The sequence below is a fragment of the Pecten maximus genome, chromosome 19 (genome assembly GCF_902652985.1).
Source record: "Pecten maximus chromosome 19, xPecMax1.1, whole genome shotgun sequence".
Taxonomy (NCBI): domain Eukaryota; kingdom Metazoa; phylum Mollusca; class Bivalvia; order Pectinida; family Pectinidae; genus Pecten; species Pecten maximus.
The window spans coordinates 17,826,780-17,851,803 of NC_047033.1; the positions used below are offsets into that span (position 1 = coordinate 17,826,780).

General features: G+C 36.4%; 1 protein-coding gene across 3 annotated transcripts in view; it reads left to right on the forward strand.

The window, feature by feature from the left end:
* Positions 1–19,030, forward strand: part of LOC117317877 (cardioacceleratory peptide receptor-like) — a 49,693-nt gene extending 30,663 nt beyond the window's left edge. Inside the window, exons 2-8 of one of the 3 annotated variants that reach the window (XM_033872846.1) lie at positions 5,958–6,100; positions 7,609–7,943; positions 8,558–8,696; positions 9,334–9,366; positions 14,154–14,240; positions 14,828–15,025; positions 18,513–19,030. In XM_033872846.1, the coding sequence (XP_033728737.1) occupies positions 6,067–6,100; positions 7,609–7,943; positions 8,558–8,696; positions 9,334–9,366; positions 14,154–14,240; positions 14,828–15,025; positions 18,513–18,526 (840 nt within the window). In that variant the 5' untranslated portion in view covers positions 5,958–6,066 and the 3' untranslated portion in view covers positions 18,527–19,030. Of the gene's footprint in view, positions 1–5,957; positions 6,101–7,608; positions 7,944–8,557; positions 8,697–9,333; positions 9,367–14,153; positions 14,241–14,827; positions 15,810–18,512 lie in introns of those variants that run through there. The other 2 variants (XM_033872844.1, XM_033872845.1) reach the window with 2 other exon arrangements.
* Positions 19,031–25,024: the final 5,994 nt, after the last annotated feature.

Below are 25,024 nucleotides of genomic sequence, written 5' to 3' on the forward strand. Positions count from 1 at the left end.
GTATAATGTCATATAAGATCCATACTATCCTTAATATAATCAACTTTTAAAATAACGTGTGTAATTGTTTTTGTCAACATTTATCACAAAAGTGATAATGTTCGAGCAAGTCTTTAAAACAGTGAGGATATTAATATTCAAAATTGAATATGTTTAAAAAAGGAATATTAAAATTTCTGATGGTTGTCATTTCATGCATTTGGTTTTCTATGTCAGATTTGTATTAACCATAATTACAAACAACATTACCACAATGATTTATATTTCAAACTGAAAGTTGAGTAAAATAATGTATTTCGATGTAATTAAAACCTGATCGTTCTTTGGGAGTATCGCTATCCTAATCCTATTTGTATCTGGCATGGCAATGAATACATACTGAGTGTTAATCACACAATATTGTGTGAATGATAAGACTTATGTTTGTAAAAGAAACAATTTCCATTACGAGTGTCCTTACCTCTGAAGCTTTGTAAATCAGATCTGTGTGGTACGCCGTTAGCTACAACGGTTTGTTTAATTCTCCTTCGGGAATTTCATATATTTCCCCGAACATCTGATAAACCTGTTATCAGTCTGTCATGCATAAAACATTTAATGTTGCTGTTCGTACGACGTAACTGATAAACACATGTGCGGCTATCATTGTATGGATGGGATTAGGGTTTACCCTCATTACATCTCGTTGATGTACGGTTGAACAAGAACAACTAAGAAAAGTGGCATGCAAACCGAAAACTCTAGCTTCAATACCATTAAAACGAGGACAAAGTAATATTGATTTATATTGATAAAGAAAACGGTACAGGAGAACAAGACCAGATGGTGTTGTCCTACGGTAAGATTATCGACAACCTTAATGACCAAATACATGGATATATTTAACACAAGGGTTTGTGCTGTAGTTATTTTTGTATGATGTTTTGTTCATTTAAGGACTTGTCCGAACGACACTGCGTTCCGATTTTGTACTTTCGTGATTGCGTCCTATTTACACTGTGGTCCAACTTTGTGCTATCGTCATTGCGTCCTATTTACAATGTGGTCCAACTTTGTGCTATCGTCATTTTGTCCTATTGACACTCCGGTCCAACTTTGTCCTATCGTCATTGTGTCCTATTAACACTGGGGTCCAACTTTGTCCTATCGTCATTGTTTCCTATTAACACTGTGGTCCTACTTTGTCCTATCGTCATTGTGTCTAATTGAAACTGTGGTGCAAATTTGTCCTATCGTCATTGTGTCCTATTGAAACTGTGGTCTAACTTTGTCCTATCGTCATTGTGTCCTATTAACACTGTGGTCCAACTTTGTCCTATCGTCATTGTGTCCTATTAACACTGTGGTCCTACTTTGTCCTATCGTCATTGTGTCTAATTGACACTGTGGTCCTACTTTGTCCTATCGTCATTGTGTCCTATTGAAACTGATGCAATTTGTCCTATCGTCATTGTGTCCTATTGAAACTGTGGTCCAACTTTGTGCTATCGTCATTGTATCCTATTAACACTGTGGTCCAACTTTGTCCTATCGTCATTGTGTCCTATTGAAACTGTGGTCCAACTTTGTCCTATCGTCATTGTGTCCTATTGAAACTGATGCAATTTGTCCTATCGTCATTGTGTCCTATTGAAACTGTGGTCCAACTTTGTGCTATCGTCATTGTATCCTATTAACACTGGTCCAACTTTGTCCTATCGTCATTGTGTCCTATTGAAACTGTGGTCCAACTTAGTGCTATCGTCATTGTGTCCTATTAACACTGTGGACCAACTTTGTCCTATCGTCATTGTGTCCTATTAACACTGTGGTCCCACTTTGTCCTATCGTCATTGTGTCTAATTGACACTGGTCCTACTTTGTCCTATCGTCATTGTGTCCTATTGAAACTGTGGTGCAAATTTGTCCTATCGTCATTGTGTCCTATTGAAACTGTGGTGTGACTTTGTACTATCGTCATTGTGTTGTATAGACAATGTGATGTAATGTTGTCCTATCGTCACCGTGTCTTATTTACACTGTGGACCTTCTTTGTGCTATCGTCATTGTGTCCTATTGATACTGTGGTCCGACTTTGTTCTAGTGTTGATGCCACTGTGGTGTGTATTGTCTATATGGTAATACGAATATGCACGAGCAGATTTTGACTGTGTGTCTCTAATTTGTTGTCCGTTGTCTGTGTGGTTTGCTATGATATTGGAACGCTATTTGTCCCCTTGCGTTGACCAGCCTAACAAAACATACACACACTATACGGATACATTTGCCACACAGAGGAGCCATCCTTAAGTGACCATAGATATTGATGTTTAACAAACCAACCAAAATTTTGTGACGGCGTTAGACATTTTGCTCTTGTCTATGACAAGGTGGTGTATTTTCCAATGTTTTTTGACAATGTGGTATATTTTGCCCTTGTCTATTGAAAATGTGGTATATTTTCCCCTGTGTATTGACATTGTGGTATATTTTGTCCTTTTCGATTGACAATGTTGTATAGTTTGCCCCTGTCTTTTGACATTGTGGTATGTTTTGCCCCTGTCTTTTGACATTGTGGTATGTTTTGCCCTTGTCTTTTGACATTTTTGGTATATTTTCCCTTGTCTATTGACATTGTGGTATATTTGACTTTTTTCGATTGAGATTGTGTAGTTTGCCATTAGGGATGTTTCTACTCGTCTGTTTACATTGTGGTATATTGTGCCCTTGTGTATTGACATGGTGGTATGTTTTGCCTTTGTCTGTTGACACTGTGTTATGTTTTGCCCCTGTCTATTTACACTGTGGTATTTGTTTTATCTCGTATAACATTATAAAGGTATTTTGCACTGGTTTATTTTCATTCCGTTATGCCTTACCAAGCTCTATCGACATAATGATTCTATTATATTTCCCCTTCGCCTAATAGTTTTATGATCTATTGTGCCCACCGACACGATGATATATTTTGCCCTCGTATATCGACACGATGATATATTTTGCCCTCGTGTATCGACATGATGATATATTTAGCCCTCGTATATCGACATGATGATATATTTTGCCCTCGTGTATCGACATGATGATATATTTTGCCCTCGTATATCGACATGATGATATATTTTGCCCTCGTCTATCGACACGATGATATATTTTGCCCTCGTCTATCGACACGATGATATATTTTGCCCTCGTCTATCGACACGATGATATATTTTGCCCTCGTCTATCGACACGATGATATATTTTGCCCTCGTGTATCGACACGATGATACATTGTGCCCTTGTGTATCGACATGATGATATATTTTGCCCTCGTGTATCGACATGATATATTTTGCCCTCGTGTATCGACATGATGATATATTTTGCCCTCGTGTATCGACACGATGATATATTTTGCCCTCGTGTATCGAGATGATGATATATTTTGCCCTCGTCTATCGACACGATATATTTTGCCCTCGTCTATCGACACGATGATATATTTTGCCCTCGTCTATCGACACGATGATATATTTTGCCCTCGTGTATCGACACGATGATACATTGTGCCCTTGTGTATCGACATGATGATATATTTTGCCCTCGTGTATCGACATGATATATTTTGCCCTCGTGTATCGACATGATGATATATTTTGCCCTCGTGTATCGACACGATGATATATTTTGCCCTCGTGTATCGAGATGATGATATATTTTGCCCTCGTCTATCGACACGATATATTTTGCCCTCGTCTATCGACACGATGATATATTTTGCCCTCGTGTATCGACATGATGATACATTTTGCCCTCGTGTATCGACATGATGATACATTTTGCCCTCGTCTATCGACATGATGATACATTGTGCCTCGTCTATCGACATGACATTTGACTATAAAACAGAATTTGCTGATTTAGTGTGGACATGATCAACTTAACATGACCTAGAACGAAACCTTTACATATATATTCGGACATTCTGTCACTTAAATTATTATTGAAGGTACTGACTTTTTTATTTATTTATTTTTATTTTAATTAAAGGAGGGTCCACAACCCCTGATATAAGACGGGGTAATTACAATCTAATTAAAATCTAGATGGTAATTCTCACTACGTTATGTTCCTGTAACGTAGTGATAATGACCATCTAGATTTTAATTAGATTGGGGTAATTAGGACTGGATTTATCCCTTACTCAAAACTATCAGTAACGGAAAACGTGTTGTTTAACTGTTAACGCTGCGTAGATTTAAGATATTATTTAAGATAATCTGGAGCCAAAAAATATCTCTATGAAGCAATAATTTTCAAACAAAACTAAGAAAAGCTGATACTCTAACGTCCTTGTCAATAGCATTATCTCATTTAATATCAAAAGCTGATTGCTTCATCTACCTGATGCTGTGGCTGGTGTCCTATTATCAGGATACTGATGGCGAGTGATCGGTCCATTGGTGCAAAATAAATTTCTGGGTTTATAGCATCTGGATTAATGAGTGTTATCCTCTGTGGGAGATTTCGCTCTGCTGAGGGTGCGGCCAGATGTTTAAGACTGCTGTGTAGCAATATGGTATCGTCCTTGGTTTGCAGGAGTGTAGGAAGTATTTATTCAGTTAAAATACGTTTTATGCTTCATAGTTTCTATTATGCAGTTTGAAATCAAAATGCTATACCCCCCGTATTTTACTCTTAAATTGAAAAAACAAATCTTAGTTATTATTACCTTTTATTATTTATTTATGTGTTTATTTTGTGAATTAATTCCTTGAAATTAACAAAAAATAAAACCTTGGAAAATTCCCCATTAATAGCACTCTATTGTGTTCAAGTCGACTGTAAATGGGTTCGTGGTAGGTCAGTGCAAGAAAGTTATCTGTTAGCGCCGAAATGGGAACTCCGGCTGTATGCTTCCCAGGGAGTTGAGAAAGAAATTGGCTGGTTGCAAAATGGCCACTTTGAGATGGCCATGTTTCTGTATATAGCAAATTATGTATTATATATCGGTAATCGGTCGTCCTGACTACCAGGGTTTCCTTTTATTTATTTATTTATTTATTTACGGGTTTTACGTCAACTATTACGGCCTTACGGCCTTTCAGCTGACGAGAACAGATAGGAAATTGAGTAGAGTGGGTACAGTATGAAGTTAAAAGGGAAGAGTGGGAAAGAAGAGAAGGGAGTCGTTTGGATAACATTATGGGTAATTTTTGAGACGACTCCCCGAGTCCGAATGAATCCTAATCTGGCACTGTTTAGTAGCAGCTACGCCTACCCTATCGAAGATGAGTGGAAAAGAGAGAAGACCCTACCCTATCAATTTGGTTTATCGAAGTTTTTTGACGTCCGTCTAAATACCTATTAAATAATATGAAAAATAAAATATTGGCCTAGAAAAACCCTATCCTCTGGGCCGGCGTTATCACACCTACTCTTCAACGAAAGACCGCAGAGGGATCTTTATCATGCAAGTTGAACATTCTTACACGGGGCACCGTTTTAAGTCCCATCCGACGGACTAGGTTTTAGTGGTTAGTGGTTAGTTTTAAGTTATGGTGTCTTATTGTTGGTGTCCTCGCTTGTAAGCTTCCTTCGGTGTCTCTCTGCCATAATATGTACTGTCCTCTTTACCAAATGTCCATACTTTCCTTAGAGCCACACAATTCCGACATTACTAGTCTGTACACATTCCGACGTTTTACTATATAGTTGTGATACGTAGATTGTGGATTTAGTGCTGTGGCGGGAAAGAGGTAGTGATGGATGCGGGGTGATATGATACAAAACATGTTAGCAGGGTGTGTTGCAGGCCGAATGGTGCTGGGCACAATTTGGTATATGGGTTTTGTTGGTAGGTGGTTGGAGGGTATAGCTAGTGGGAGGGTAGTAAGAAGAAAAGGGTTTCCCTCTGGCTTATGCTTTTATACTTCTTCGTCTAAAAAAAACTATTTCGATTTAATGTGGAATGATGATTTATATATTGACAGTGGACGGTACCAATACAGAAGGCGATACTTGGGGTAGAATTGGCTCTCTTGGTGCTATTTCAACGGAGCTGTCATCCTGTTGATCCTAAGGAAAGGAAAAAGAAATAAAATGTCTTTCTTCGTCCTCCATTTGGCTATATCAGGTAAAATGTCATGTGTTAACATTTATTTTAAATGCATTGGGATGTAAGACACTGTTAACAAAACATCAAGATACATGTTAATATCATAAGTCGCATTAAGTGAACAGAAGTATGGACCTAAAAAGTATTATCATTCACGTCCAATAATATCCAACGTGTAATTTATGTTGATAATGTATGTCGTATGAAGCAGAAGTGAAAAGGGGGTAGAAGTCACGGAGACGATGAGTATGCAGGTGATACTGTCGTGTATTTGCCGTGTGTCATTGTATAGGGAACAACCAACCAATTGAAAAAATAGATTTTTGAAACAGCCCCTGTGTATAGAACGTTGAGCCAAGGATAAAATATCTGACAGCAACTGATTGGCCAGTATGTTATGAAGCGAAAAAATATATAGGTAGCCTGATAGGTAGCTATCAATAAGAAATGTTGATATAATTTCGTAAGTCCGATTGATTTTTTTCCCAAAAGTTCAGGTAATAACAATTAACAGGTAAAATTTTAAGATTTTTGAGAATTTTTACTGCGAAATTCGCCCATTTTCAAAATGGCTACCCTGGAGAAAATTTGAGCTGAAGGACCCAACTTTTTTTTTGATTAGGTGTTATATCAGACCCTAAACTTTTGTTATAAACCATAATTGTCATATTGAATTCACGAATTTGAATGAAATACTCCAAAACGTTAACACTAAAGTCTATGGGAAAACAATTGGTTGGTTGGTCTCTATATGCATGCGTTGTTTGGTCCATCCCTATTAGGGTGGATAATTAGTCAGGGAATAGAGGTATGTTAAAATACTGAAATGACAACAGGTGATCAACATTGGTTCTTAATTTTCTCTCTTCAATGTCGCCAAAGGTGCAGGCACAGAAGAATTTTCTCAATACTTGCCGAGATGCCAATTAAACCGTGAAATCATCGTCATGTTATCGAGGTCATTGAGCGCAGTTTGTTAAATCGAGTACGGGTGTCCCGGCATCGTAAGGGAGCAACGACAATATAAAGCATAAAACAAAAAGAAAAATGATGTTGCAGAAATTTAATCTTGTTTCCTTAATATTCCTTAGGCAGATAGAATAATAGAAAACCACAGTTCTGTATGTAGGGTAGAGAACCAACTTAACAGTGTTTACGGTAGCAATAACTGGTCTGTTGCAAATTTATTATATTTGTATAATAGTACGAACTATATGTATCTTGGAGTAGTTTTTTTTTCATTTTCTTTCCCTGTACATATTGTTTAATTACAGTGTCAACTATTTCTTTTATTTAATATATAAGTTATATTTACATATGTCATCCTACATATTGAATGAAGTATACAAACAATGCGCTGGTAATGCAATGTGTGACTTATTCATTTCTTGTTGTATATGTTATCTAAAATGTTGCAAAATTTGAGTTTTGTAATTGTTATTTTTATTGATTTTACAGTCTTGTTTGGCACAACATGACATAGTTATGGATTTGTGAAAAAAAAATCGAAATATTTTTTTTTTCAGATTTTTCAATGGCGATTTTCTACGTCCTACCGTTTTTCATTTCACGCCTGGTCGGACAGTGGTATGCTGGCTACATCCCCTGTAAGATATACATGTATCTTAACCAGCTGGCGATGTACTCGTCGACGTACATGTTAGTGGTTATGAGCGCTGACCGGGTGTACGCCATCGCCAAGCCTCTGTCCGCCACCAGGCGAGGACTAAAATATCGACGATTGCTTGTACTCATTGCCTGGGTTATTGCGGCTTGTGTTGCAGTAAAGGACTTGATTTATTCCGACTTGTTGTCGTATAATAATCGTAACCACTGTGAAACAGAATACCCCAGGTATTTGGTAAGCAAACATAACAACCTCCAATTATAGGGAAACTGGGTAGCTAAGATAGTAAACAGTTGTGAGCTTATCATATACATGTACGTAAACCTCATTAGATACAGTTACATAATGGTTATCATTATTGAATGATTGTTAACACTACAATAACACCGATTGTTGTATAGGTCGTTATCCTGCTACCACACTTTAGTGATTGTATGTTAATTAGTTGTTCTAAAGAGTAAGCCCTTTATCACACTGGAGACTGTAGTTTACGTAATTACCAAACCTTGTTATCACTATAATGACACCGTTTGTACTGTAGTTTCGACTATTTATCACGCTTGATAATATAATGCATGTTTTTACCTAACATTGTTATTACCATAATGACACCGTTTGTTTGACCATTTATCACACTTGATGTTGTAGTTAATGCATTTACTTAACGTTGTTACTGCTAAAAATACATCTTAGTATTTTAGGTTATACCAGTTATCACACTTGAGGTCGTAGTTAACCTAGTTACCTTTATAATTTTACCGTCTAAACTGAGGTTAGATCGTTTATCACACTGGTTAACGTATTTGCCTAATATGGTTACCACACTAATGATACTTTTTGTACTTTAGGTTAGACCATTCGTCACACTGGAGGCTGTGATCAACGTATTCCTGCCCGCCATCATAGTGACAGTCTGTTACGGCTGGATAGTAACGGTTGTTTCACGAAGAAGCAATTACTCTATTAACACCAAGCAGCAAAAGGAAGGTAAGTTGTCCATGTTTAGGAGAGTGTGAGTTAGCTCTCTTCAGTCGTCTTTATGTATGTGCATTCGGATCAGCTTCTCGATTTTTTCCCGAAATATGATGCATTTTCTACTAAATTTGGAACATGGAGACGTATCAATTTAGTTTCGTATAACGACTAATAACTTTTGTGTTATGTATTGTATTGTTTTATTAAACTTCATTGATACTAAAAAACCAATTTAGACTAATTACATTTATACGTACTAATATACCAATGTGGTAGTCTGTAGTTAGATATAGTTATACTATATATATATATATACTGTATATTTATGTCCTTTTCTAGTTTCTTACATGTTGTTGCTTCGTTCTTGCTTGTGTAATTATGTCCATCTCTACTAATTATTGTAAATGCATACTATAAAGCATTGTAATTTTGTGTCTAATAAAGTTTTTACAATCTTTAACTTTAGCTTAATAAATTAGAAAGCTAATTTTCTTCAACTTTGTAATTGGCAAGAACGTCGCAAAGAGATAAAAAAAAATTATAATTGCCAATGAAACCTGTTTAATATACATATGTACTCTACTATGTACTGTTTATAGTATTGTGTTTGGTACTAACCCTCCGGTTCATACCATCCTTTCTATTTCAGCACTCGCCATGTTTTCGAAAGATTTTATTCCAGGTAATGATACACTTATGCCGATATATATTTTATGAAAGATTCCATTTTCTCGTACCCTTGGCAGGGTTATTCCAAAGTTTACCGGTATGAGATTTCCTTTTCTCTCACCCTGGACAGTGATATCGGCAGTTTTACTGGGGTGAGATTTTCTTATCTCACCCTAGGGAAAAGACAAGCTACACGTGATCTTTTCACGTTCTCAACAATTGCATTTCGTCACGTCAACAATACCATGCCGTCACGCCAACAATACGATGACGTAGCGTCGACAATTCAATCACGTCACGTCAACATTTCCTTGCATTGATGTAACGTAAATATGAGATGCATACATAATGTAAGAGAGTAAACAGCGTAAGAGACAAATAATCATTCACTCCCATGAAAGGGAGACAGTGGAATCTCAACCCTCGGGGTAAGATAATTAAGCTGCCAAACACTCGGCAAGCAACTTAAGAATCTGCCCCTCGGGTTTAGATTCCCCTGTCTCACCCCTAAGGGGACGAATGATTCTATTTAACCTACCAGAGGGTTGAGGAAATATCAAAACTAAGTCCCATAGTTTGGCATAGTAACATTACAATGCCGTCACGGAAACAGTACAATGACGTCGACATTGTCTTGCATCCATGCAAATCAATATTCTAACACGATTCGTTTGCAACGCGTGTTTTTATTGGTTACTGACCAGGTTCTAATCTGCGATAGAACCATGATCTGTTAAGCCACGGCCCGTTTCTAATCAAAACAATATGGCGTCGAGTTCGACTCGTACCGAAATTCAACACTCTGCACCATTTATGATTGATGATCCATGAGATTGGAATCGAAAATGCAGAAATCGAAAAGATGAGATAACTGAATAAATTTAACAAAAATCGTTAACATCATAATTCTTACCGTCATTTATTAATGAAACGTTCATTTCGTCCGTGTGTTGGCATCTATGCTTAGGCCTTCAGTATCCAAGTAAAATCCGAAATGAAATGAAACAAGTGCATACAACTTTCACATAACGGTTGAGCCTATAGAAACACATCAACTCTGACTTTGTCAAAACGCCCATGTCGTTATTCATACTGCGTAAATCCAAATATGTCGTTAAATCTTCTGTAACATGACTTTCACAACAATCCAAATACACCGCTTCGTCAACATACAGATCGAACTCTCGCCAGTATGGGCGTGGCCAATTGACCGACTTTGAAAGCTTCTTTCTAATTGGTCAATCCGCCACAGTATGACAAGTAACTAGCGGAGGTCACATAGTACTTAACAGCGTACTTGTAGCGATGTAAAACAATGTATCTAAATATATGCGATAGTAAACGTGTTAGAATGGGGATAGTACGTTGTTTTTCGTGGCTATACTGGTGATTAGAACATGAAATTTGGTTTAAACTCTCGACCTATCGGTCCCGAGTTCAAACCAAATTTCATGTTCTAATCGCCAGTGTAGCCCCTCAAAACAACATACTATCTCCTAATTAAATACATAAGAGACCAAACAGCGTCAGAGAAAAATTAGCATTCACCCCTTGGGAGTGAGACAGGAGGATGTCAACCCTCGGGATAAGATTCTTAAGCTTCAACAACCCGAATGTAAAGATACTACATATAATCTTTATTACATTTTCAATATTAACGACAAAAACGCTATGTAAAAAACAGGCAAAACTTTTAAGGTTATTATACAACAAACTCTGGATCACATATCACACTTCTAAAACTGAAATATCACTCTTCCGAAACTGTTATGTCACACTTCTTTAGCTGAGATGTCACACTTCCAGAACTGAAATGTCATATCTCTAGAACTATAATGTCACATCTCTAGAACTGAGTGTCACGTCTCTAGAACTGAAATGTAACACTTCTGGAGTAAAAAAAGTCCCACTTCTGAGACGGAAATGTCACATTCCTGGAGCTGAGATGCCGCACTTCAAGAAATGATATGTCGCATTTCTGGAATTGAAATATAATACTTCTGGAACAAAAATGTCACATTTCCGGATGTGAGATGTCACACTTCTATACCTAAAATGACACATTTCTGGAGTTGAAATGTAATATTTCTTGAATTCAAATGTCACACTTTCGAAGCTGAAATGTCCAACTTTAAGAATTGTATTACCACATTCATTGGACAGACACGCACTTATGAAACTAAAATGTCACAATGAAAATGGCACACTCTCGGAGTTAAAATGTAACCTTCAACTGAAATGTCACATTTCTGGAACTGAGATATCGTATTCCCAACCTTGAATGTCATATTATCGAAAAGGAAATGCCACACTTCTAGATCTGTAAAGTCACACTTCCGAAACTGAAAAGTCACAGTTTTAAAGAACACGTCTGGAGCTGTAATGTCTAAGTTCTTGAGCCCCCCCTTTTCGGATGAGGAAAACTTTTAAAAAACGCCTATGCCAACCCAACCCCCTTTCAAATTCCTGGATCCGCGTCTTGGAGCTGAAATGTTACACTACAAGAACTGTAATGTCAGGTGTGGAGCTGAAATGTCACACTACTAGAACTGAAATGTCACACTACTAGAACTGAAATGTCACACTACTAGAACTAAAATGTCACACTACTAGAACTGAAATGTCACACTACTACAACTGAAATGTCACACTACTACAACTGAAATGTCACACTACTACAACTGAAATGTCACACTTCTATATCTGCAATGTCACGCGTCTGAAGCTGAGATGTCGCATTTCTGAAGCTGAGATGTCACACTTCTAAAACTGTAATGTCACAATTTCGGGACAAAAACTGGAACTGATATTCCTCGTAAGGAACTGAAATATCACACATCCGAAACCGAAATGGTACACTTATGGATCTGAAATGTAACGCTTCAATTTAGATTTCACACTTCTGGAGCCGAAATGCAACACTTCTGGAACTTAAATATCCCAGTTCGGGAAATGATTTTTTTCCTCTTCTTTTCTTCCAGATTTTTCTACATACACATGTATTTAATTTTGCCAGAATTGGCAATTTTTCGTCAAAATATAAATTCGATAAGCCAATGGTTATCATGATTATTTCCTGAAGTTATTCAGGTCGAGCTAACAAAGTAAGATGGATGTTATCAAACTTTCCTTTTTAAACTCCTAACCAGAGAATAAAAGCGACACAAAAAAGCCTACGTATATTAATTTCAAAGGTATTCCCTTTAAATATTTCCTTTCTTATAAAGAACACGTTTAAGGTAAGCAGCGGTTAAAGATGGTATTACAGGACTATTTTGGTGACGTTGAAATCGTTTTCGTCATTGATCATCTCAGTAAAAATGTCAATAGAGTTTAATTTTACACAGTTGCAATATATAGGTATTTAGACCTTTCTCAAATCTTTACTCCTTCCGCTGTTCTCAAAATTAGAATTATCAACATCGCAATTTGATAACAGTTGGTTATGTAATATAAAGTTTTGAACATAGAACGGGAGATAACTCCCATATAAACCACACTTAACAATAAAACCGGCATTTGCAGGCTCCGGTCATCATTTCTTCTTATCTGATAGAGTTTACCTCAAAGTATGCGATTCCGATAACATTAATACATTTTCTTATGTTTCGTCCCCATTCGGGTCCTGATGTTCCTTTTTCGGTTTCCCTCTGCCGCCTTCTACATATCAACTCTTTCAGCATCACTAACGAGTCCTAGAAGGAAGATACAGCTCGACGATGCAGATTAATGATTTTGTTTTGTTTGTTTTGAAATGTGCTTATACCATGTATGTCCCTTGTTTAATTCATTCATTATTTCTTCGTAATATGAAAATCTACCTATATACACTTGTATAAGTGCATTTTTATCAATAATAACTTGCTTGTGCATGTTCGATAACATTACAGAGGTTATTTTTTATTTCCCGCCATTTGCCATTCTAACAGGTCTATCATCATTTGCTTTAACTTTGCTTTAACAGGCATGTTAGATACTGTATACGTTTTGTATGAACTATAGGTATCTTACTTTATCTTCGTCAGTCGTGTGTATATATTCCGTCTGACCTGCTACATGTATTATAACTTCGGCATACTTTACGTTACAGCTTACATCTTCCTTATTCTTGCGCTGATATGTTCCAAATTGATTTTGCACTAAAATTTGAGAACAAACTTAATACGTTTTTTTTGGTAATTATTATGTAAGAATGATATTAACACAAAAAGATGGTGATTTATTAGTTTAATTTAAACAATATTTTGTTAAATGTCAAGTACTTAAACACAAGATCACAATACAAAGTATATATGCATATAGATAGCGATTAATTTATCACAATAACGAATAACGTTTAAAATTTACTTTTCGAGGACAAAGAATTATGTAATGTCGTGTTGTGCTCATAGATATTTGTAAGGTTTGAATATATTGAGCTTATTTCGTAATTCATGTACATTCGGTACCTTAACGTTTGTCGTCAGCATGATTAGTATATCTTAGTACCAATTTCATTTCTTAACGCACAGATGCGGCAACTACTTGGAATAACATTTGAATTATTGCAAAATGGACGAAATACATGACACTTATTACTGGTTTCAATGCTACTTTAATTTCGTCAAATATAGGACCAATTCATACTTGAAAATTATACATTATAATAAAGGTTTTTGATATGATATATATAATATAGATATTCATTTTCCAACCTGCATTACACGCTAATTCTATAGACTATAATAATACAATATATAAAGTCCCAATACTGTAAAAGAATAATATTATAATTATAATTAAATCTTTGTTTTCTTACAGATAATGGTCAGATACCAGCTAAGCGCGTTGATGTAATAACCAGGGCTAAGATACGAAGTACAAAAGTGATGTTTGCCGTAGTATCAGGTAAATGCAGGATTGCAAATTAGTTAATGCGTATTCGCTTTAATTGTTTACAGAAATCACTTTGTTTTTTCATGAAATGAATATCCAATTCCTAATATAGCATAATTTCACTAATATTCATTTTAAAAACTGACTTCATATAAGTCTCTTTCTATATTCATGTATATATAAACCTAATTGATTAACCTCAGGGAAACAATGGGAACAAATGTACGATAAGATGGGCTTAACAAAGCAATATTTGATAATTATATTTCCCAATCCTTCACAAACTCTCGTTAAATCTTTTAAACAAATAATTCGAATGTAAATCTGACGTTCTACAGTTAGTATGTTTTTATCATTCAAGCAGGCCCTGGTTTCATACTCTTTGCTGTGATTTTGCAAAGAAAAGAAAATAAGTCTTCTCTTATATTCACTGCCTCCCTAACTCTGACCTGATGTACATATTACTAAACTATCAACATGCGCATTATAAATAAAATCAGCTTTTCTGGGAGGAATTCCTCATAGTTAATTAGGGCGTTAGATGCAGATTGGGGGTCATAATGAGCAAACATACAACTTGAAACATTTTGTATTTTCAGTCTTTCTGATCTCCTGGAGTCCCCACACCATCAACTTCCTGTTGACGGTGTATGATGTGGTGCCATTCACTTGTTATACGTTTGCCTTGTTCCCGCTGGCGCCGTTAAACAGCGTGGCCAATCCGCTGGTGTTCCTCGCCTTCAACTACAAAACTCTAATTGAACATAAACGAGTTGGAAGTGACATGAACAGGACAAGTATGAAAACGACTTACACTACTATATCCCGTAACAACACGGAATGGCCGCGTGACGTTCCCATTCCTGTCGGTCCCCTAACCCGTGACGCATGAATTAACAATGTACGTGTAATGTAGTACCTGTCAACTAACTCTTAAGACGCTACAGTGTTGTGAGGTTGTAGGCCACAGCTTTTGAAAAAAAATCCACTATTTGATGTGAAACGTTGGAACATTTCACCATCACTGAATATTGTTTTGCCAAATGCATATCGTATTACAATATAGTACGTTTAAACAGTTCGTTGGCAATCATAGCAAATGTATTATTGCTTAAGTCACATAATGATTTATCACACCATTCGAATGTTGCCCAGTGATTTCACCCGTGCAGTATTTTTGAATATGACAATATAGTATCAAATGCATGTACCATATAGCTTTTTCATTGGCTGAGCTAGTCAGAAATCAGTTATGACGCTGTAATGTGATCAATGATATGGCATCATGAATTGTTAATGACGTCACAAAGTGGTTGTCTCTGATTGCTGAAGTCCTCCACGTGATACAAATATCTTAAATTTGTTTTCATTTCTATATGAGAGTTTATGAAACTCGTCACTTTCTTTATTTCTTTGTACTTATTTTATTTTTGCTTGTCAAAACTTATTTCATAAAATTTGAAATGAAATCTTATTTCAGATCCTATTTATTTATGAATATTAGAAATGAGTCGTTGATGAAAGAACAATGGAATGCAACTACTATAATTACTAATAAATTAAAATATGAATTTATTGATGCACAAATGTTTTGAACATTTTTGTTTGCGTTGATCTTACATTATAAGTTACTAGTACGTATCAGTGGTGCTATAAATAGGGGAATCTCGATGAACGTCAGGAAATTCAATCGTCAAAGTCGAAATATAGAAGTGTGTTTGCGCTCACCTTATTATAATTCCATAGCTTGAACATTTCTTGTAGTCTATTTTCCTATGCATTCACAACAATTAATTTATGCGAAACAATCGATTGTTTTTGTCACATTCGTTGTGTGAAGTGATCATTTCCACTTTACTAACAACAGCAACTAAAATATCAGATGCTTTTACCGGCGTCATTTAGGAGTAGCTTTGTATCACCACAAACAACATGTTCATTGGTACCATCGGACAGTTACAGTAACTAATTGGGTAACTCTTGTTCACATGATGAAAATATAATTCCACTTAACTTAAATGGGTTCGACGTTTTGAATCCAGAAGAGATATTAAAAAAGACAAGTTGACAAATTCCTCATTGAAAAAGATATCTCCCCTGATTACGACAGTAATAAACATCTCGAAACCGTGTACTTAAAAGTTTTCTCCAGCCTCTTTAAGCATATTTGTGATCATATTTTAATCGACCGGGACTATTTTAACATTATGTATTAAATTAACGTCAATGTATGTCTTTTATTTAACCATTCCATGATCCATATAATATAATCAGAAAACGTTTTCATATAAAGCATCACCCTATCTTCCTTTATCGGATTAGGTGTAATGTCATTTTCCATGAATTGTTGGAAATTATGACTTTGTCTTATTACATCAGGTCCATTGCGGTTCATGTGGGATTTGGAAATTGTAAGTAAATGCAAACATTAATTCTTATTTATTTGATATATAATGTTAAAAGTCTTCTATATTCAACACCGGTAATATGAGCTCACCTCTGACCAAATGATGAGACCAAATACCAACGAACGAGGTTTTTCACTCTCAACAGAAAGTGGATCTACTTACTTACAACATTAGACACTACAATATACATATGTTAGGTAGTATATACATGTAACTGCTAGGACTTATGTATATGGTCCTATATTGGCAAATATTAACAGTATGTCAATAACCTCGACTGAACTCTGAATCCAGACCCAAAATGAACCCGGAACGTCATGCATATAAAGGTGGTATAGCCTCATCACGTATTTTGAAATTCTCTACGCATTTGATGTTAGCGGAGTGCAAAACTGCATACCTATCAGAAACTACGAAATGTCATAGTAATTTTGCTGGTATGAATAAAAATCATTTCATATGCTTATTCCGGAGGCTTAACATGAGCATGCGTTTCATTGCATGGAATTATAACTCTACTTGCCTATCTTTGGACAATGAAAGTATAACACTTGCGAACAGTATCAAAAGTACATTTTATTACATAATGCGTCTGTTTTTCCATAACTATATATATTAAGTTATATTTTTATCTATTGCAAGGCCTATATGATTATTGCACGGTCACATGCAAACTATTGAACACATGTGACGCTTTGGAATTTGGTCACGTGCAAATTATTGAACAACACCCGTGAGGTTTCGGAATTTAGTCCTACCCTTTAAAACGTCACTCAGATGTCAACACTGCCAGCCGACAGTCATGTCGACTTCAATGTATATAAGAAAGTAGAAATATCCGTGATTCTAAGTGTGATTAAGTGATTTTGTAATAAAACAAGTATATCATGGCTGTTTGTGTAGTAGTCCAGAATATCTAACCCTCGGTACCGATTTTCAATTACAAGAGGCTGAAGGCCGAGTGCACTAGAACATTGGTCGATTACCAGTACCGAGGATCAAATAAACTATTGCATATACACCCATGATATATTTGTAATATGTTTATATATGTATATGTAAACCGCAGCTTAAGGGAGAAAACTGTTTCCTCACTGAACTGTTCGTTTAAATAAGACGGAGCTTCAATGCCTTTCAAGGACTTCAACTTGTTGCGCAAGCTTGTCCGGCTGTTTACAAGGGTTCCAAGCGTAGGGAGATTTATAATATGCAGTATTTGCAAAAATAACGATATATGTAAGAATAAATTCAAAATAAAACGATTGCTTATACTGATGGTTGATTAGTTGCTAGAAAGCTTCGTCTAGACTAGAAAGGGGAAAACACATTCGAAATTCGAAACAAATTAGAAAAAGATATTGGTATAATAAGGTATAATCATGACTTTGATATCGCCTCAGTTTGAATATTTCGGGTACGCATACATGACAATATTTTTGTAAACAATATCCAGGCCTAGCGGGGCCCCTACAATGCTAGACGTGATCATAGGAAGTCCATATGGATGTAGGTATTAATTGAAATTATATGTAAGCACATCAAAGTCTTGGCCACAGGGTTAAAAACGACGACACGATAAAGATCGTAGAGTCAAGGTAAAGAGGTACTTTTGTCTTCCATAGATTGGGTTCAACCGCAGTATTAACAGAACGATGCATGTACATTTACTATTAATATTCTAAATATAACATACTTATGAGTAATGTGCATGATGAAAAATCCTGTATTATATAATTTCATGACTTAAACGAAATGAAATAATTTTAAAAGGAAACTGTCAATATTTGTCTCGATATCCATGAAAATATGGAACATGATATATAACATATTATTTGTTACAACCCTATGATAATGTACCCTTGTTTTGATTTTGTAGTAGAGACCACATGAGAAAAGCTTGGCTGTTTCAACCGGAATTGTACATGAAAACACATCACGACATGCACCAATTAGACAAACTTCTCATAGGGAATTTACAGTGTTAGATGACCGCGATTAAGTGTATGATAAACGATCGAGCATCTTAGTATTGGTGATGTCCGTAAGGTTCAACAAACCTGAAAAATACAGAATTTTTAATAAGTTGAAGTTTTTTTTTTATATATACCTCTGTAATAGACCAACGGAGGACGGCATACAACCCATACGTAACGTTCCTTGAACTGCCTTATTACGTACTCATTTACAGCTGTGTCGACTAAAACTGAGACTATTTACAACTGAGTGGACTGGAACACAAACTGTTTACAGCTTTGTCGACTAGATACAATGATTTAATAGCAGCTGAGTTGATGGATGAAATATATATTTTTACTTGAGACTACTGGAATACAACTCATTAACAGCTGAGTCGCCTGGGATAGTACTCGTTTACAGCTGAGTCGACTGGAATACAACTCAGTAAAGTTTTCTCCAGCCTCTTTAAGCATATTTGTGATCATATTTTAATCGACCGGGACTATTTTAACATTATGTATTAAATTAACGTCAATGTATGTCTTTTATTTAACCATTCCATGATCCATATAATATAATCAGAAAACGTTTTCATATAAAGCATCACCCTATCTTCCTTTATCGGATTAGGTGTAATGTCATTTTCCATGAATTGTTGGAAATTATGACTTTGTCTTATTACATCAGGTCCATTGCGGTTCATGTGGGATTTGGAAATTGTAAGTAAATGCAAACATTAATTCTTATTTATTTGATATATAATGTTAAAAGTCTTCTATATTCAACACCGGTAATATGAGCTCACCTCTGACCAAATGATGAGACCAAATACCAACGAACGAGGTTTTTCACTCTCAACAGAAAGTGGATCTACTTACTTACAACATTAGACATTACAATATACATATGTTAGGTAGTATATACATGTAACTGCTAGGACTTATGTATATGGTCCTATATTGGCAAATATTAACAGTATGTCAATAACCTCGACTGAACTCTGAATCCAGACCCAAAATGAACCCGGAACGTCATGCATATAAAGGTGGTATAGCCTCATCACGTATTTTGAAATTCTCTACGCATTTGATGTTAGCGGAGTGCAAAACTGCATACCTATCAGAAACTACGAAATGTCATAGTAATTTTGCTGGTATGAATAAAAATCATTTCATATGCTTATTCCGGAGGCTTAACATGAGCATGCGTTTCATTGCATGGAATTATAACTCTACTTGCCTATCTTTGGACAATGAAAGTATAACACTTGCGAACAGTATCAAAAGTACATTTTATTACATAATGCGTCTGTTTTTCCATAACTATATATATTAAGTTATATTTTTATCTATTGCAAGGCCTATATGATTATTGCACGGTCACATGCAAACTATTGAACACATGTGACGCTTTGGAATTTGGTCACGTGCAAATTATTGAACAACACCCGTGAGGTTTCGGAATTTAGTCCTACCCTTTAAAACGTCACTCAGATGTCAACACTGCCAGCCGACAGTCATGTCGACTTCAATGTATATAAGAAAGTAGAAATATCCGTGATTCTAAGTGTGATTAAGTGATTTTGTAATAAAACAAGTATATCATGGCTGTTTGTGTAGTAGTCCAGAATATTTAACCCTCGGTACCGATTTTCAATTACAAGAGGCTGAAGGCCGAGTGCACTAGAACATTGGTCGATTACCAGTACCGAGGATCAAATAAACTATTGCATATACACCCATGATATATTTGTAATATGTTTATATATGTATATGTAAACCGCAGCTTAAGGGAGAAAACTGTTTCCTCACTGAACTGTTCGTTTAAATAAGACGGAGCTTCAATGCCTTTCAAGGACTTCAACTTGTTGCGCAAGCTTGTCCGGCTGTTTACAAGGGTTCCAAGCGTAGGGAGATTTATAATATGCAGTATTTGCAAAAATAACGATATATGTAAGAATAAATTCAAAATAAAACGATTGCTTATACTGATGGTTGATTAGTTGCTAGAAAGCTTCGTCTAGACTAGAAAGGGGAAAACACATTCGAAATTCGAAACAAATTAGAAAAAGATATTGGTATAATAAGGTATAATCATGACTTTGATATCGCCTCAGTTTGAATATTTCGGGTACGCATGCATGACAATATTTTTGTAAACAATATCCAGGCCTAGCGGGGCCCCTACAATGCTAGACGTGATCATAGGAAGTCCATATGGATGTAGGTATTAATTGAAATTATATGTAAGCACATCAAAGTCTTGGCCACAGGGTTAAAAACGACGACACGATAAAGATCGTAGAGTCAAGGTAAATAGGTACTTTTGTCTTCCATAGATTGGGTTCAACCGCAGTATTAACAGAACGATGCATGTACATTTACTATTAATATTCTAAATATAACATACTTATGAGTAATGTGCATGATGAAAAATCCTGTATTATATAATTTCATGACTTAAACGAAATGAAATAATTTTAAAAGGAAACTGTCAATATTTGTCTCGATATCCATGAAAATATGGAACATGATATATAACATATTATTTGTTACAACCCTATGATAATGTACCCTTGTTTTGATTTTGCAGTAGAGACCACATGAGAAAAGCTTGGCTGTTTCAACCGGAATTGTACATGAAAACACATCACGACATGCACCAATTAGACAAACGTCTCATAGGGAATTTACAGTGTTAGATGACCGCGATTAAGTGTATGATAAACGATCGAGCATCTTAGTATTGGTGATGTCCGTAAGGTTCAACAAACCTGAAAAATACTGAATTTTTAATAAGTTGAAGTTTTTTTTTGATATACCTCTGTAATAGACCAACGGAGGACGGCATACAACCCATACGTAACGTTCCTTGAACTGCCTTATTACGTACTCATTTACAGCTGGGTTGACTAAAACTGAGACTATTTACAACTGAGTGGACTGGAACACAAACTGTTTACAGCTTTGTCGACTAGATACAATGATTTAATAGCAGCTGAGTTGATGGATGAAATATATTTTTACTTGAGTCTACTGGAATACAACTCGTTTACAGCTGAGTCGACTGGATGTAACCTGGACGAGCACGACTAGCAGCGTTGATGTAAAGAATGGCACAAATACCCAATATACACTATATACATGGGTTTATTACAATAATGTACATATTTAACAGTCACATATGCAATAATAGCAATATATACAACTTTCTCACAACTAACATACACATACATACACTCTGAAGCAGGTGGTCTGCAATCCACAAATACTTCCAATGACGGCTGACGTATAGTGTCTGATGTACAGTCCACATAGAAAGTTGTTACACTCCAGACAAAGATTGTCAAGACAAGTTTATGTATCTGCTCACAAAGGACTGCTCAACGTTGCCACATAAATGTAGATATAATATGCCCACACAGACACATGGGAATAGAGTTGTCCACAAAGGTCTGTATACAGTTATATCCGCCCACACAGGACATATGGAAATATGGTTGACCACAAAGGTCGGTATACAGTTATATCCGTCCACACAGGACATATGGAAATATGGTTGACCACAAAGGTCTGTATAAAGTTATATCCGTCCACACAGGACATATGGAAATATGGTTGACCACAAAGGTCTGTATAAAGTTACTTCCGCCCACACAGGACATATGGAAATATGGAGATATGGTTGCCCACAAAGGACATACCATTAAAATCTGCCCACACAGGACTTCTTACGATGCATATAGCTGCCCACACAGGATAGCTCACCAATAGTTGTCAACTTAACATCTCACCAACAGCTACCCACACAGGACTGCATCAGTTAGTGATAATGGTGTTTGTATTGCCCACATAGGACTGGAAACTATGGTTACTGGATACCATGTCATTCTGAATTGACATCTGCCCTCACACCATCATAGGTTAAAACTGTAACGACATATATATGCATGTCTAACTAAAGGTTTTACTACACTATGCAAATACCATAATGATATAGTATTTATCTACATCATAGTTCTATCAACATGCACTTATTTATGTAAACGACACATTATTTGACACTAATTCCATTGTACTCTTATAAAACACTGATATAAAGAAAGTAAACTAGCGATACACCCGCTATATATATAGTTATACATATTATATAAGAGCCAATACGATAACTAAACACATACACGTTTAATACTCGTAAGACTTGCTAATTCTACCAAATAAGTTATGAATTACCGCAAATGCAACAATTCTAAACACATATTATACTTTACATCAAAAATCATAGCTCAGTTACTTTAAATATTAGCCTCATAAACATTACATTCACAGACCTATGAACTGTACTCATCGGTACGCATTACGATTAGAAAATAACATGTTATACTTCGGATATAAACGCAACAGATTTCGGGGTTTAAAAACCAACACATTGGTGTATAAGAAATATAATATAACTTACCGCAAACTGTATTTTGCGCTTGTTTAACCCATGTATACCTTCCAAGGTCACACAACCGGTTCGCCCGTTTACCCGTGCGAATATCTCTCTCACACTAATTTACTCGCTATGAACCCGGGTCCGGAGAATCCGTATTTATAGCAAATAACAAATAATTACCAAAACTAAATATAAATTACACCATAAAATAAATAGAAATTCTACCGTATTATAATTGTACAAGCAACATAGAAAATATCCACTTCCTGGAATATAATGGATATGTATATAGCAAAATATGGTTGGGACTGTGACACTGGAATACAACTCATTAACAGCTGAGTCGCATGGGATAGTACTCGTTTACAGCTGAGTCGACTGGGATTGTACTCGTTTACAACTGAATAGTACTCATTAACAGCTGAGTCGACTGGAATAGTACTCATTAACAGCTGAGTCGACTGGGATATTACTCATTAACAGCTGAGTCGCCTGGAATAGTACTCATTAACAGCCGAGTCGACTGGAATAGTACTCATTAACAGCCGAGTCGACTGGAATAGTACTCATTAACAGCTGAGTCGACTGGAATAGTACTCATTAACAGCTGAGTCGACTGGGATAGTACTCATTAACAGCTGAGTCGACTGGAATAGTACTCATTAACAGCCGAGTCGACTGGAATAGTACTCATTAACAGCTGAGTCGACTGGAATAGTACTCATTAACAGCTGAGTCGACTGGGATAGTACTCATTAACAGCTGAGTCGACTGGAATAGTACTCATTAACAGCTGAGTCGACTGGGATATTACTCGTTTACAGCCGAGTCGACTGGGATAGTACTCATTAACAGCTGAGTCGACTGGGATAGTACTCATTAACAGCTGAGTCGACTGGGATATTACTCATTAACAGCTGAGTCGACTGGGATTGTACTCGTTTACAGCTGAGTCGACTGGGATACAATTCATTAACAGCTGAGTCGACTGGGATTGTACTCGTTTACAGCTGAGACGACTGGGATTGTACTCGTTTACAGCTGAGTCGACTGGGATATTACTCGTTTACAGCTGAGTCGGTGGATATTTAACTCATGTACAGCTGAGGCCATTTGGATACTACGTATGTACAGCTGAGTCGACTGGGATTGTACTCGTTTACAGCTGAGTCGACTGGGCTATTACTCGTTTACAGCCGAGTCGACGGGGATATTACTCGTTTACAGCCGATTCGACTGGGATTGTACTAGTTTACAGCCGAGTCGACGGGGATATTACTCGTTTACAGCTGAGTCGACTGGAATATTACTCGTTTACAGCTGAGTCGACTGGGATATTACTCGTTTACAGCTGAGTCGACTGGGATATTACTCGTTTACAGCTGAGTCGACTGGGATATTACTCATTAACAGCTGAGTCGACTGGGATTGTACTATTTTACAGCCGAGTCGGTGGATATTTAACTCATGTACAGCTGAGGCGATTTGGATATTACGTATGTACAGCTGAGTCGACTGGGATTGTACTCGTTTACAGCTGAGTCGACTGAGATATTACTCGTTTACAGCCGAGTCGACGGGGATCGTACTCGTTTACAGCCTAGTCGACGGGGATCGTACTCATTTGCAGCTGAGTCGACTGGGATATTACTCGTTTACAGCCGAGTCGGTGGATAATTAACTCATATACAGCTGAGTCGACTGGATTACAATTCATTTACAGCTGAGTCGATATGATATAACTTATGTGCTGCGGAGTCGACTGTAACACAACAAAGAAAGGCATCGGGACGCCTGTCGGGACTCGAATTAACTGGTTAGGTAGGCTAGCTTTTTAACAGTAGACCACCGTGCCTCTATAAAACTTGATGGACTACAACCCAACGTGACAAAACTCAAAGTCTATGGAAGCAACTTAAAAGCTGAACCGTATATGCGTACACATGTACAGGTACTATGAATGCCCAATACATTACTGGTTCTATGAATTTTCTT